General features: G+C 43.3%; 2 protein-coding genes across 2 annotated transcripts; both read left to right on the top strand.

The window, feature by feature from the left end:
• Positions 1-3,680: 3,680 nt before the first annotated feature.
• On the top strand, positions 3,681-6,311 carry LOC117144270. Its single transcript, XM_033309371.1, has 3 exons — positions 3,681-4,086; positions 4,643-4,828; positions 5,083-6,311. The coding sequence occupies exons 1-3, from the start codon at positions 3,998-4,000 to the stop codon at positions 6,134-6,136; spliced, it is 1,329 nt and encodes a 442-aa protein (XP_033165262.1). The 5' UTR covers positions 3,681-3,997; the 3' UTR covers positions 6,137-6,311.
• A 7,660-nt stretch (positions 6,312-13,971) lies between these two features.
• On the top strand, positions 13,972-15,550 carry LOC117145610. Its single transcript, XM_033311325.1, has 2 exons — positions 13,972-15,435; positions 15,491-15,550. The coding sequence occupies exons 1-2, from the start codon at positions 13,972-13,974 to the stop codon at positions 15,548-15,550; spliced, it is 1,524 nt and encodes a 507-aa protein (XP_033167216.1).
• The last annotated feature ends 80 nt before the right edge of the window (positions 15,551-15,630 follow it).

Here is a 15,630-nt window from a genome sequence, read left to right on the forward strand (position 1 = left end):
ATTTTTTGTGATTTTATTTGGCTTTTAATTTTGTTGTGGCTTGTACTTGGCTTTTACATACTCCCCCTCTCATATGCCTGCACCATGCCCCATTCCCCACCCCACCTGCCATTTGCCTTTGGGGCACTGCGATGCTGATGCCACGGTGCTTTGGTGCTACCTGGCTTAGCATTTTAGCGATGCATAATTAATCTGCGAGCGAACAGTATGGGATTGGATGGGGGTGCTTCCCTTTCACTCTATCATTCCCCTGCGCCACTTCAATAAAATATCTTTTATTTTATTTTTAGTGCAGCTTTTCACTGCTGAAAAAATGTTTTTCATGTATCTGATGATGATGATGATGCCCTACCTACCCCCCTTCACTTTCGCTAGGGAGGGGAATGTAAAAGCGCAAAAATGTGACGGGCACGCTTGAGTGCGGCTCTCGTTCCCCGTGTTTTTTAGCCCTTAAACTTTCTTTCTTTTTGGCCAGAAAAACCCCTGGCCATGTTGTGTATTGTTTGTCAAACAACTTGAGAGCCGAAAGCGGCAGCAACTTTGGGTGCACTCCTACCTGTGGGCCCTGTTCCTCCATCTCAATGGGGGTAATGACTTATAGACACTACCCCAGATATATCTTTTTTGTCGCATCTAGCTGGCGTTGAATTCACAACGTCTTGGTTAATCAGGGGTTAAGGGATTGAGTTTGCCAAGGGATTGAGTAAGCCATGCATGAGCGGCTGGGCCATTGTTGCGTGGCCTTTTTAATTGGCCAGCCGGATGTCGGGTTAATGTTGCAGCAACTTCTTTCGCACATTTAATTATTCGCCGGCAACAAAACAAAGGCGAACGCATTACATTTTTAATTTGAGAGCGGAAACGGGCGGTCCGAAAAAAAACTGCTTAATTTTCAGGAGTGTTTGCTTAGATTATTTCATTAAATTGACCAGAGCAGGACAAAGCCGGCTGGCCTTTGTCCAGGACAATGCCGAGAGCGCGGACAAACAAAAGTGTTGGCGGAAAAGCAAAAAGTTTGGCCAGACTCCCAGGACTCCTGCCATAAACGCCAAGGACTTTGCCCAGCCGAAGGGGGTGGAACGTGCACTTAATTAAAGATAAGAATTAACTGCTGATTAGTAGTTCTTCTTTACACTTGACACTGTGCTGGCGGTAGTCCTTCTGATACTGCCACTACTCCAGCTCTAGCTCCTAGTCCAAGTCAAAGTCCAGGCACGTAGCATCCGCTCCTTCGTCTTGGCTTCAGCTGCCTAACGAGGTTTTATTTTTGTTTCCCATCGCCCCATCGCCGAAAAAGTTTACTTAGGGTTTTCAAGGACCTAATGTAGCCAAATGATTTATGCACTTTGCCCAGACACAAAGTGGGTGGGGTCGGCGCACATGCACTGGCCGCATTTGTGATAATTGATGTGGCCATGTCGAGGCCTCCTTTTGATACCCTCGCGTCAAATACTTTGACTTCGCAGCCAAGAATGTCATGCAAATTCCTTACTTCTTCAGCCTAATTGACTGCAATTAACCCAGCAACATATACTTGCATCCAACTAGCTCTATTTCCATTGCCAAGTGATGCAAACATAGTTTTATATCCGAGATTTCATTTGAAATCGAATATATCCGTGAGATAAAACACACAATTTTATTGATTACTCCATTTTCCGAAGTTTAATTATGTTTGTCTTAAAAGTGTATGAACAGTAGCGACTCTGATTCACCTGCAGCTTTTATGTATAATTTAATGCTTCTACGTGTTAATCACGGCAATTAATGTATGCCTTCGCTGTTGTCCAGCATCCCACGACTGGCCCCGCCCACTCAATTGTCCTTCGAGCACATCCTTCAGTGCGGGGCAGATACAGATACAGATACAGATACAGGAACAGCCATCGCTGGCAGACACAGACACGAACCGAGCTGGAGATACAGATGCAGACCCATAAATATCTGGCACGTTCAACAACTCGAAGGGAAAAACTTTCGTTGGCACTTGGCTTAAATGCCTCATTTTCCAGTCATTAAATTTCGCTGGGCGCTCTCACTGACCAATTTCGGTGGCCATAAAATCTTATAAAAATGTTGGTGGCAAATGTTCGGCTACTAGTTAACTACAATATGTCCGAGTCAACTTGTTATTGACTCTCTGTCTCGGTCCTGGGAAGGCTTTGAAATATGTTGACAATGGCGCCAGCAACAAAAGCTAAATATAAATACCCCACCCAATTCACAAAAAAAAAAAAAAAACAGCCCCCCATTTATGTTCTCAAATTTTCAACCCCGCAAGGCAATTGACTTTTCGATATGTTTCCTTTTTTGGAAGCATCAGCAAAAGTCCTCTAGTTTCTTTTCCATAGTTTTTTGCCCAACATTTCCTGGGGGTCAAAAATGTTGGGGTTGGGGCAGCGCGACAAATCAAAGCGTTACAAAGCTGGAAAATGTGTGGAAAAGTTGCAGTGCAATTTATTATATGCTTTTGATTCTGCAAATCTAGCTGATGTTGTTCTTTTTTTTTTTGCTCCACGTTGTCGCTAGCACTGCGGAAATGTTAAATATTTGTTATTGCAGTCTAATGTTTCCGCTTTACGAAAGACAACAGACAGGGATTTTTCGGGACTATGCTATGTGTGATCGAAGAGTTGCATACTTATTGCTTAAACGTAGTATACATTAAAATTAAATATAGTCAGAACAAGTTTTTGGAAGATCAGAGCACTTGTATTAAGTAATAACTGATATCAGTAGCACTTAAACTAAAAGCCCACTAATATACCCCACAAAATGCTATTCAATATAAAAATCTTTTCTGGCAATGAAAACTATTAGCTCCAGTCATAAATCTTCAAGACCAAAGGCGAGGAAGTGGAGAAGGGGAAGTGGAACCCCAACCAAAAGCCGGGTTCGACTAACCGCACAAGGGACCACAAGAACCGAGCTCCATTTGGCTGCACAGACGACAGTAGCAAAGTCTGGGCCAGACATGGCACAATTATGACAATTTCTGATGCATAACGCTGCATCCATAGAGCTTTTAATGCAATAAACAAGCGACTGCAGCGTCATTAACACTGACAGGAATCGGTGAGGGGAGTGGGGAAGGAGGAGTGGGGAGTGTGGGGGTAGATGCCAAGGAGCATTCCCGGCCTTTTGTCGCTCACTAATTGTCTGGCCTGGCCGAAATGTGCAGCGCATGCATGCAACGAAACGCTCCAATTCAGGTGTGTGTCAGTTGGCCGATGTCGCCACAAAACACTTTGCCGGCAATTGTCATCTGGCTTTTGGGTACGTGTTACGAACAGTGATGCGAATGGAAATACTTTCTCCACGGAGTACAAAATTAAATTAAGAGACTAAAGATTACCTATCCTGCAATTCAATAAAAAACCAATATAGCAAAAGGGGATAAAGCAAGGATCTCTCGTTTAAAATCTATAACTTCCTCCTTAAATTAGTGAGTAATTTTTTACTAGTACCTAGTTTAAGTAATGGTACACCAAAGTGGGTACCAATGCTTTGCTCGAGCAGTACCTGCCATCACTGCCATTGAGTAGTTGTTTTAAGGCCGTTGCAGTTGCAAGTTGCTAGTTGTAGCCAAACTCACTTAGCAGCTGACAATGACGGTCGCCTGCCTTTCTTCTCCCGCACCAGCAGCAACACCACCATCAGCACCACCACGATTACCACCCACTTCAAGTTCACCTGCGTTAATAGCCGCCTGCCAGGCAAGTGTCTGGGAAAGGCTTTGCCCAGTTGCCTAAACGACATTGTCACTTGCGGTTGGCTGGGCGCACCATCTCCTGCTGCTTCAGCCCCAAACTCCAGTTCGTCCTGTTCGTCCTGATCGTCCTGTTTGCGGCTTCTGCAGTCGAGTTGCCATCGGTTTATGGCAGGTTGAGCACCAGCGACATTGAGCCACGCTGGTGCACTGTGAAGTGATAAACATGCGCGCTTTTCGGCACAAATCAATTAGCAATTGAATTTGGTGAACTCAAAGACGGCGAAAATGTCCGACGGCCAAATGACAAATCAACTCAACGTGCAACAGCAGGAACAACATCCGCTGCTGTCAGCCATCTCCGGAAATAATTATGCGTAAGCCATGGTCACAGGCATGGAGATTTCGACTGTATTTGCTATACATCAAATCAAATTAAATTTGGTATAATTAAGGAGTGGCACAGTTAATTCTCTAGAATTATATCGTTAATCTAAACTCACTTAAGTTCTCTTTATATATTTATCAAGAAGTCCTGTTAACCAACATTGTAAAAAAGGTATTAATGCTGTCTCAGTCATAGATATATGCAAACTTAAACGCTTTAACAAACTTCTTTCTTCTATCCTACTTAATATTAACAATCCTTTAAAGAAGCCTTGAAAGAGTTTAATCAGATGCAACAGGATAAAGTGTGCTCCTTAAAGATTAAGTGCTGCAGTGCCGGAGGCAACTGCAATCGCAATCGACCCCTGGCCCCAAAAGGCAGCCACTGCGGGCGCGGACTGATACCTCAGGCACTTAGCCTGGCTAATGTGGGACACAAACAGGAGCGGCGTCTCGGCCACACAACCACATGCTCCCTTACCACCCACCACCCACTCACTCATCCGCTTGCCCGTTTCACCACTCACCTTCAACCTTCTCTTGCAGTCAAACGCAGCGTGTGCATTACTATCCCAACCACTACTACCCGAGCCACTACTTGCCGGGCCATTACCACCAAGGACACCAAGGATACCAGGGGCAGCAGGGACGACCACCGCTCCTGGCGGCCGCTAGCAGCCACAACGGTGCTTATGCGGCCACGGCGGCTGGCAGCGGACACTCCGGCTACGGGTAAGCAAAGAGCCACCGCTGCACTGAAAGAAAAGCAATGGAACGAATGAAATATTGCATCCGAATATACAAAAAAATTAAATTGTTATGAAAGAATCTAAATAACTAGTTTAGGATTCATATATAACTAATAATACTGATCAAACTCAGCGGCTTAAAATACCCTTTTCTCCCTGTGGACTGGCCATCAAAGTCAAACCATAACCCCAATTCCAGTGCAAGTTCCGCGTCTAATGCCAGTTTGAATTTTGCAGCGGCATAGAGCCATCCGTGGAGTACGAGCTGCAGCATGACCCACCCTCGGGTAGCTTCTCCTCCTTTCATCCGAGCAGTGCAGGCAGTGGGCCCGCATATCCATCTGCCCACCATCCCCCGCCTGGGCCACCACCGCATCCTCCGCCCACCAAATCGTCAAAGAAATCGAAGAAGAGCAGCGGCTCGGTGATGAACGCACTAACGCTGCTCTCGTTCTTCTTCTTTGTGAACATGCTGCAGAACTGCCTGAAGGATCATATGGCGGACATGAATCCCACCGTGATGGTGCTCACAGCCAGCGGCACTCGCAACCGTTTCAACAAATTAGCCGAGATGAATTCACGCGAACAGACCTCCACAACGGCCACCGAATCGGCAACGGCGTCGGCAGCGGCATCATCTTGGAATCATCAGGCTGCTTTAGTTCCGGCCGTCGAGCCGAGTGTGCCGCCCTCCATTGTTACGCCCACGGTGGTGCTGCAATCGCCCTACAGCGGTCACACTGAGATGGCCAATAAGCCGCCCCACCGCCAGCCAACGGAGTACCAGTCGAACCCTCAGCAAAATCACCACGATTATCGGCCCCACATCGCGAATGATGATGCTTATAATTACGGGCAGCGCAGACCTCCGCCTCAGACCTTCTCCACCTCCGATGCCAGCGATTTCTATCCTAATCGCACACACATCGACCACTCGTCCCGGCCCGACTTTGAATCGGAGTCGGGCTCCGATTACTATCAGCACCACTACAACCCGTATGCTGGCACAAACTCCCGTCGGCATCCTTGGTCTTATGGCAGGCAGCGTTACTCATCCGCACCGTGGTCTTCAGCTTCGTTGGGCGCTCAGTCGGGCGTGAGCTCTTACTTGGATAATGCCCAGCGCCGGCAAGGTGATGATGACGATGGTCATGGTTATGGCTATGGCTATGGCCACAGGGATAGGGATAGGGATAGGGATACGGATGCAGATGGTTACTGGGATGAGGACGAGAATGGTCAGCAGCGGCGACGCAGCGATGCTTTCTATACTCGCACACGCATTAATTGAATGCAAGAATTCCGCGCACATTTCTATGTTGCATGGCGGGGATTTGCTGCATTAACCCATTGCACAAAAATGGGGTGGCATAATGTGGATGGGCAAAAAGATGTGAATGGATTTTTTAGTGCAGCTAAAGAAGCGTTTATGGCTTATGGCATTTTACATTCTGTAAATATTATCCACACTCCCGTTGTAGCTTAAAAACGTAAATACCAAATTTAACTTAAATTTATAATTATTTTAAATACGATATTGGAATTATTTTACTTTTAAAAGTTTTAAATCATAATGCACAACCAAGGGTTAAAAATGCTTAGCTTACATGTATTTATAATTAAAAGCAAACAACGTGCATAAGAGCTGACAAAAAATGAATGGAAAAAGGCGGTGGGGCGACGAGGCAGACAGACAGACACACACCCGGCAAGTTGGGGAATCGTAATGAAAATAAATGCTAATTTGTTGCACAACAAATTAAAAGTGCCCCCAGATTCTGCCTGGCGCTTGGCTAAGACTTTATTTTATTGCCTGCCACAGCAACTAAGTTGCAATTTCCCGGACTCACACTGCCGTTTGTCTAATACAAATCTGTTGCATTGCTACCTAGCTAGCAGTTTACTTATTTAGTGGGATTTCGTTCTTGGCTCCACAATAATCACGCCCAATGAGCCGCAAAAGCAAACTCGTGTCTGTTGGCTGGTGGCATGGGGTAGCTTTAATTAACACATTTAGCGCAATTTAAAATGCATTTTGCCATTTGGCGCGCGTGCACTACAAACAATGCTATCAATTTCAACAACTTTGATTAAACGTCATTTGCAGTTTGCCGTTGCATGTGTTGATGCCTCCGACTGATGCACTTTTTTTCCACCACGGTTGGCCATGGGCAAGGGCTGAAGTTGAAGCTGGCAATTGGCATTGTCAGCGCTTTGGCTGCGTCGCTCCTCTTTTGCTTCATTTGCAATTAAATGCACGCAGCAGCAGATGCAGATGCAGTTCCAGTAGTAGTAGCAGCAGCAGCAGCAGTTGCAGTTGCATTTCGGCCTCAGCCTCAGTCGGCACTTAAAAGCGTAATTTAAAATTCTCTTGGCTACCATTTTTCGAGGCCCTTTCTTCGCTTTGTGTCGGTGATATGGCTGGTTGGAGTGGAGGCTGCCAGTTTTCCACGCATCGCGACTGCCTGACTGACTGGCTCACGGCACGGTCCCCGGCACACGGTGCGTATGAGTTATGCAGCGACTGCATGGAGCAGCCAGCAGGAGCAGCAGCACCACCCGGCCAAATGAAGTTAATATAAATTTTGCTTTACAACGGCGCTGGGCGAACGTGTGCGGCTCTGGCCGTTTATACGTATGTACATACATATATAGCGACTCTGGGCCTCCCATATATTTAAATAAATTTATGACTTTAAGTGCAAAGTGGCAGCTAATGCGTGATTTTCGGAGCCAACACGAGCACGTAACTGGCGTAAGTGCTGCTCAATGGAATCCTAGTAGCCCCCAAAAATGGTTGCCAGCTTGGAGATCGAAACATGATCATCAAGGCTTTATGAATGTATCTTTAGATCATCTTTAGAGCATAGATAGTTAAATTCTTTGAGTTATATTATATATTCTAACTAAGCATTCGTGGGCATAATCACTTTGATAGTGCTCTTCCCAATGTTTTTGCAAAAGTACTAAAGACAAGTTAAGCACAAATGAAATGAAATTAATAAGCTAGAACATTTCAGTACTTGGTGAAATCTCTAAGATCCCTGATAAGCAGTCAATCCACATTAATCCCACTCCTGGCAGAGCTCCATGATTTTATTACTGCAGCAACTGCCCAGCTGAGATCATAAAAGTGAAAATTCTCATTACCCAGCAGAGGTCCAGAGGATGATGAAAGCGATTTCGGCTGGTTACTGGCTTCTGGCCGCCTGCACATGACACATTATCCACAATTAAACATGCAATAAATTTACCTTAAACACGCATAAATTTATAATGTAAGGGACAGGGTTTTTTTATGCCAGCGTACGTACTCTTTTTTGTCAATATTTTTTTGCCGTTTGTAGTTCATTAAAAAATAATTAAAAATTGTAATCGACGCAATTTTGTGCCTGCCTTTGCACAATTATTTATGCCCACAAAAAGCACACAATGAAAGGGCATTAATTTGCACTCGTGTCAACTATAAGTGTGCGGTAGATAAATTAAAAGTAAACAAGTGAATAAATTTTGTAAAAATTATTAAAGTTCCCACGAGCAGAAGAAAGCCGCTCCCAGCAAGATATTTAAGATTTTCCTGCCTTACGCATGAGCCAAAGTAGCTGGAATCCTTTTGCAGAGCTGTCTGGGCAGAAAAAACAAGGGGGGAGCTATCCCAAAGATCTCAGTGGTATTTTGCTACAGTTTTATATGGCAAACAATTACGGTAAGTAATTTATTTCTGCTCAACTGAATTAGAAATCTCTTAGCACTAAGCCAGTTTCCTGAGGGCTGTTACACCCTATCAACCCACCCCAACGAACATCCTCACGGTTTTCCCCGCATTTTCCCAGACTGTCTTGTGTGCGTGTCTGTTTATGAAGATACAATAAGATATGCAAAGAAAATTAATAGTACTACATTTTTTACAACACTTTTGTCTCGACTGCTGGCGCAGCTAGTGCGATAATTCATTGCCTGCCTGACTCCTTGTCCGTCCTTGTCTATCTGTGCCTCTCTCTCTCTCTGCGCGCCACGCACTTCCTGCCGAATAACTCCCCCTTTTCCCACAGTTCCACTGGAAATTCAAATGTTTATATATAACATTCACTTCATTTTTTCTATTTATATGAAATACAATTTTGAAGCAAATATGATACATTTAAAAATGAACTCAAACCTCTCTAGATCTTATCAGCTGAGATAAGATCAAAAATCTTAAGACATTAGAAGTGAATGATATTTTTTCCAGTGCACAACCCCAACTGCCATGCCGCCCATCATTGCCGTTACTTTCGTGCTATAATCGGCTTAGTCTGCGCTTACGGTTTGCTTTTTGCATTGCCTGCGCACTTGTGTGTGTGAATTGTATGGGTATATAGTTGGCATTGTGGGTCTGGCATTCTGAGTCCTCCGAAGGTGGTTCCCTTTTATGCTCGCTCTGTCTATTTTGCGCCAAAGGTGTTAAGTTGTTATTTTATTGCATTTTATTTCATTTAGCCCGGCTCACACAGCCTTTCCATGCGCTCGCTTCTCGCAGCTCGAAAGGAGTATTATGACTTTATTGTTCAATTGGCAAGGAGTTCTCAGCCGAAAGAAGAGATTCCTGGCCGTGTTTTAACTGGTTCGCAGATAGTGGAAACCTGGAATACTTTGTACATCCGTTTACCTTTTCATTTTCAATAAAATCAATTTGCCCAGCTCAAGCTGAAGCCTAAAACCTACAGTAATTTGAAAAGCCTAGCTGTTTCGATTTGATTTATTTAACTATTAAACGAAACATGCCTTGATTGCTGTTTCTAAAGAGTTTAGGGGCACAACAGTTTTGTAATCTTTTATCTAGCTTGTCTTAGAATGAACACCATTTAAATGTTTACTAGCTCGTTCTTGGAAGACTCAATAACTATCCGATATCAAGTGCCCTGCCGTAAAGTTGAGCCATTTTCTGGCCTAAACTATTAAAGCGAAACACTCGAGGGCAACCGCAATTGTCACGTGCCTGGACTTGGCTTTTCTTGGCATGCTTCATTTATCACACACACAGTAAAATGTGTCAACGTTGCATGCAGCGGTTGCAGTTGCCGCTTGAAGAGCCATAACTCATAGACAACACTCGCCCCCTCTCTGTTCCACCAACCAGCCAGGCATCCATCCATCTCTCTCGCACTCGAGTTGGTCACATAAATGTCACTGCATGTGGCACAATTGTGTCGCAATTGTTGTGGCGAATAAACACGTCATAAACCGTTGGCTATCTTCAATGCCTCGTTGAAGGGCCTCAAATGTACTGGAAAAAAAATTTGATACCTAAAACGAGCTAAGCTTGATTTTATGTCTAAAAAGGAATACATTTAAGAATATACACATAATTGATATTGAAAATTCATCAGTCCGAAATTTCTGTCTTGGTTGGTCAGCCAACATCAGCTAAAGAAGCAAATAAAAAGTATGGCACTCTCTGCACTTGCAATTCAATTACACTGCACAAAAAGGCAGCAATATAAATACTACGGTGGCACACATGCAGAGATAAAATATCTATTAATGCCCATAGATTGCTCCGGTTTTAAGCTAGCTACAAATTCAATGTGTGCACACAATTCAGTGCCAAATGGGATTTTGGTCGAACGGCAGCGAGTGTAAGCCATGGCCAAAACGAAAGGAGCAACAGAATCGACTAAACTTTATGTGCATGTTAAGAAAAGTGCTGCAGGAGCGACACAGACTTGGACCAAAGGCACACGGAAGTGAAAACGTTTCACACTCCAATTGCTGGTACAGATCTCCCCATCTCCCTCCCGCTCTCTCTCTCTCTCTCACTCTTTCTATCAGGACTTTCCCTGGGCTGCTGCTAGTTTTTTCTGCACTTTCCATCGTTTTGGCAAAGTTTACGCTGGGACAGCAGGCACATAAAATAGTTTTAAATAAGAAAAGGCGAAAGCAAATAAACAATTCCATTTCTCTGCCACAGCGATGGGCTGGAGGGGGGGCGGGGGACGGGAGGCGTGTCGGGAACACACACAATGAATGTAAAGCCTTGGCGCATGAAACTGAAAATATTTCGTAGCATACTTTGCAGCGCCTGCACTGGCATACTAACACACACACACACACACAGCGTGCACGGCCCACATGAGCGTGTGTGTGGGTGTGTGTGCGTTACGACTTCCGTTTTAGTGGCCGTGTGAACTATTTACATGCACACGCAGGAAGAGAGTGACTGCTAAAATATTTAAAGTTAACTATTAAATGCTTTTAAGCACCCGGGTAAAGCATAATTCGGCCTTAGCTGTGAAATAGTTATATTATTTAAAAGATAAGCCAGTGCTTAGACTTTATTTCCTAGTGAATTTGATAGAAAAGTAACTAAAGTGGAAGGGCAATCCAAACAGAAGAAAGTGCCGACACCTCTCTCTGGTGGTTTGATTTTAATTTAAATACGCCCGTTTGTAATGAAATTGACTTTTACCAATGCATTCATTTTTCGCCGTTGTTGTGCCACTTTTGTTGCTCATTTAGCGGTGTGGGTGTGGGTGTGGCAGAGGCCAAAAATTATGCAACTGCAGCCGCGGCGGTGCAACAGCTGTTGACACATGCCGCCAGCGGCCATTGTTGTATGGCCAACACCACTGCTGACAATGGCTGACAACGCAATGGCTGGCCCAAACGATACCACACCCGCACTTATCCCAATCCCAATCCCAATCCCAATTCACGAGTTCCAGCATTTTTGGCCGTGTTAATGGCGGCGCCACAACAGCACATAAATGCCATTGAGATTTGGCTTCGTGCAATTTTAACGCTTCATAGCACACGCACACTCATACACATACACACACACACACAGATAGATTCGCAGAAAGAGAAGAGAGGGAAATGGAAACAGCACACATTTTGCCCAATTTATGACTTTATTTTAATATAATGTCAAATGCTATTTGCCCAGTGTCCGTTTCAATTTCGATTTCAATTTATGTATCATTTTGAAACGCAGCGCGAAAAGTAAAAAATTTGGAACATTTTTGCGAGTATTGGATCTGGTTTATTTATTTTTTCCTACATTCGGCCGCAAAATGGTTCATTATAACGCTCGTTCGCCATTGCTGTTGCTGAATTCTGTGGTTGCCTAAACCGCCCTCCAAGCCGGCAAAATGAAAACAAATAATGGCACAATTGCCTGTGAATCCAAACTACGAAATTACCATTTACAAATTTATTTATATATATTTTAAGCTTTTGAAACCTATCTAACATCTAGGTTTCCTGCGGTTTCCCATAGAAGCTTCTTTAGGCTAGAAAATGTTCACCTTAATACTATTTTTAGCTGATTTATATAAATTTATGAGCTTATCAAAAATGACCAAAGGTGCATAATGCTGATATTGGAAATATACAAAATGCCCCACTATAGCTGCGTATTTAGGGTATTAAAATCTGATACACGAACCAAATTGGAACGCTGGCGACAGGCTGCCATTTGCATTTTGTCCAGTTCATTTCAGGCCGGAGCATAGATGCTCGGCATCTAGGCATAAATTCTATTATAAATAACATTTAGAGTGAACCGACGGCCAAATGCTGGGGTTTTGCATTTGTCAGCGCTGGAAATTGGACCGAGAACATAGATACATACATACATATAACAAGTGTATATATGGATATCCGACAGAGGAAAATACAAATTGCGGTTTCTAAATTGAACGGCGAGTGTTTTTCGATGGGGTGCGAGAGTGTGTGTGTGTGTATCTGAGTGTCTCTGCGCTCGACGCATAATCAGATTTGTTTATTCAATTTTTCATGAAATTTTCTTCAGCTTTTTTTCGTGCGGTTTCGGGGCCGTCCAACTGATTGAGTGGCAACGGCATCGGGCTATTGGACAGCTTTGGTAGTAAAAATATTGTTACATTAATACTGTTAAAGATTGAAGGGGATTTATGGGGGCTTCCCCCAGCTGGCTTTATTCTATATAGTTCAAATGCTATGTGTGCTCTTTAGAGGGACTTAAAGCAAGCACATTTTGCGTAGCTGGCACAGAATTAGTGGTAACTGAGTGCCAAATGTCATAAACATTCCATTGAATCGTACTTCGCTCAATCGGCATAATGAAAACAGCGTGCCGTGCTTCAATTAACATTCTCCCATGCCCGCCAATTATCAGTCCTAATTAACGTTTCATAAACTGTAAAAGGGCGGATTATCGGCATTACGTATACGACGTGTGTGTCGGCCAAAAGGGAAATTAATCAAATTAGCATCGTTAAGCCAAAGCAGCGAGCGACTTGCGATGCCCATCAGCAATTGCTAAATGTAAACAATCATATGTGAGATAAAACAGCAAATGAATATAAAAAAGTAGCTGGCATCAGCGACCGCAACAAAAACAATTAAGCAAAATTGTCATAATTACAGCAGCACAAATACAGGCAAACAATTGCCACAAATTGTGACAATTTGCCGCCTGATTAATGAGTGTCTGTGGTTCTCCGCCAGACAAAACCAGCGGAATGCCAGTTGGCCAGATGCGGGATTATGTGCGGTAATATTTTATGGCTATCATTTGAAAATGATATTCTCGGAAAATCGCATTAATTGCTAAAAATCAAGAAAATAGATACGAAAACACAATTGATCTTCACACATCGCTGCCTGAATACAATAATACATTAATAAGTTCCTAAATACATTAATAAGTTAAGTGTCGTTAGTTTCAGCGAATCTTTTAAATCGAATAGGATATGCCAGTTGAATGACAGTATGTTAAAGGAAAACTCAAATATGTACCAATTTAATTAATATTAATCTGGTTGATATACCCATATCCCAGACATTATCCCATCTTTCTATCGACTGTCAGCTGTCAGCTTGTAAATTGTGAATAAAGCACTTAACTAGAGACAAGTTTAGATGGACACTTTCCAACTTTCAAACTTGTCGGACGTCCAGTATATTTTCTGCACTACTTAAAATTAGTTAGAACATATGGACTGGCAGTTTAAGGTCGCAATAATTCAAATATTATTGATTTATTTTAGTCAAGGTACGCTGGAAAATGTGGAAAATCTGCAGATTAGGTTTCTCCGCAAGCTCGTTGGAAAAATAAGGCAAGAAGATACAGTTGAAACGATGCTAATATTGCAACATTCAGCAATGGATTGTAAGATACAAAATTGGAACTATCCAGAAGTTCCTACTCTGCGCTTTAATGAATTAGAGATTGTAGATGTCAGAAAGTCCTTTAACAATGTTGTAATGGCCCTTGTTTGCATCTGTGAGGATTTCGGAATAATTCTTCTTGAAAGTCTGGCCAAGGACTTAAATCGAATTCGACAAGCACGAATTATCCTGTGGATTGGAGGGAAACTTACACGTAAAATGCTCAATGTGATTGCTACTCAAGTAGAGAAATATCAATTGTATCAAATGATTATCCTTGAAACTAAGGAACATTCGATGTCAAATAGGCTAACGATACGACTCCTTGATCCTTTTCCGAGTGTACATTTCGATAAAATCGATGATATTTTAGGCCTTAAAGGACCCATATTTTATACCCCCGAGACAAACTTCGAAGGCAAAGTCATCAATCTGCTGCCTGATTGGGACTCGGCCCTAAAAATCAACGTCACTGGATCCCCAGGTATGTCTATACCCATTGTTCGAAATCGTGACTACGGCGTCATCGAGTTTGCCTTGAAGTACAATTTGAGCCTTAGAGTTTTGGATGCTTCGTATAAGTTGACAGTGGCCACATCTGTGGTCCCCGACATCCAGTTGAAAAGTAAAGTTCACACTAACATGGATAATTTGAGGAATTGGAATCCCCACGACATATCGTCGCTAATGGTTGCTGTTCCCTGTGGCAAAGCGTTGAGAATCGAGGAAGTCTTTAAACAACTGGATGTGCACTCTTGGCTGGTATACATTTTCATTGTCTATGGAATATTTGTGGTGGCAGAGGCCTCTATTCTCGCAATAACCCATAGAATGACCGGCAGAGCATACAGGTTCACCAGTCTCATTCCTTTCCTGAATCTACGTGCATTTCGGGCAATTTTGGGCATGTCGTTCCCAATCAGCCGAAGATCAAGCCTATCACTTCGTCAGCTTTTCCTGGCCATAAACGTTTTTGGATTGATCTTCAGCAGTTTCTTTAGCTGCAAGTTGAGTGCCCTCCTCATGAAGCACTCCGATCAGCCACACGTTAAGAACTTCGAGGATCTACGTGACAGTGGGCTGCCCGTGATCGCGGGACCCACCATGGATCCTTTTCTAAAAAGTGAAGCTGGTTCCGATTTCGTTAAGAACCACTTGATAAACCCCAAGTATGTTAGCCAGTGGGATCGGGTTCAAATGTTGCTGAAAGCAAACACCAGCAACGCATACCTTCTGTACTCAGAGGACTGGAATATCTTAGATAACTTTTGGAAGTTCTATGGCCACAAAATGTTATGCAAGTCCGAACATTTGACTATCATACAAGCCTTACCCATCACCTATATCCTCAAGAATAACTCTATGCTGGATAGAAGCCTATTCAGGTTTATGATGCGACTGCAGGAGTACGGCTTTGTGGGTCATTGGATAAAACAATCACCGTACCCGCTTAGAAAGGTAATCAATCCAACTTTTCAGCGAAATAATATTCAACGAGAAAACCCCTTATCAGTTCATCATTTCCAATGGCTATGGTGTGTTCTTGGATGTGGCTATGGATGTGCAATCATAGTTTTCATTATTGAGCTCATTTTGGGAGGTAAGAAGAAAACGCCAAATGGAAACATTTGTGTGGTGTAAGGATATAATCTT

The sequence above is a fragment of the Drosophila mauritiana genome, chromosome 3R (genome assembly GCF_004382145.1).
Source record: "Drosophila mauritiana strain mau12 chromosome 3R, ASM438214v1, whole genome shotgun sequence".
NCBI lineage: Eukaryota > Metazoa > Arthropoda > Insecta > Diptera > Drosophilidae > Drosophila > Drosophila mauritiana.

Bases quoted from the DNA above. Each gene is read 5' to 3' on its own strand.
- LOC117145610 (XM_033311325.1), top strand. From the start codon at position 13,972: ATGGATTGTAAGATACAAAATTGGAACTATCCAGAAGTTCCTACTCTG. The intron at 15,436-15,490 runs GTAATCAATCCA...ACCCCTTATCAG, and splicing joins CACCGTACCCGCTTAGAAAG to TTCATCATTTCCAATGGCTA.
- LOC117144270 (XM_033309371.1), top strand. From the start codon at position 3,998: ATGTCCGACGGCCAAATGACAAATCAACTCAACGTGCAACAGCAGGAA. The intron at 4,087-4,642 runs GTAAGCCATGGT...CTTCTCTTGCAG, and splicing joins ATCTCCGGAAATAATTATGC to TCAAACGCAGCGTGTGCATT. The intron at 4,829-5,082 runs GTAAGCAAAGAG...TGAATTTTGCAG, and splicing joins AGCGGACACTCCGGCTACGG to CGGCATAGAGCCATCCGTGG.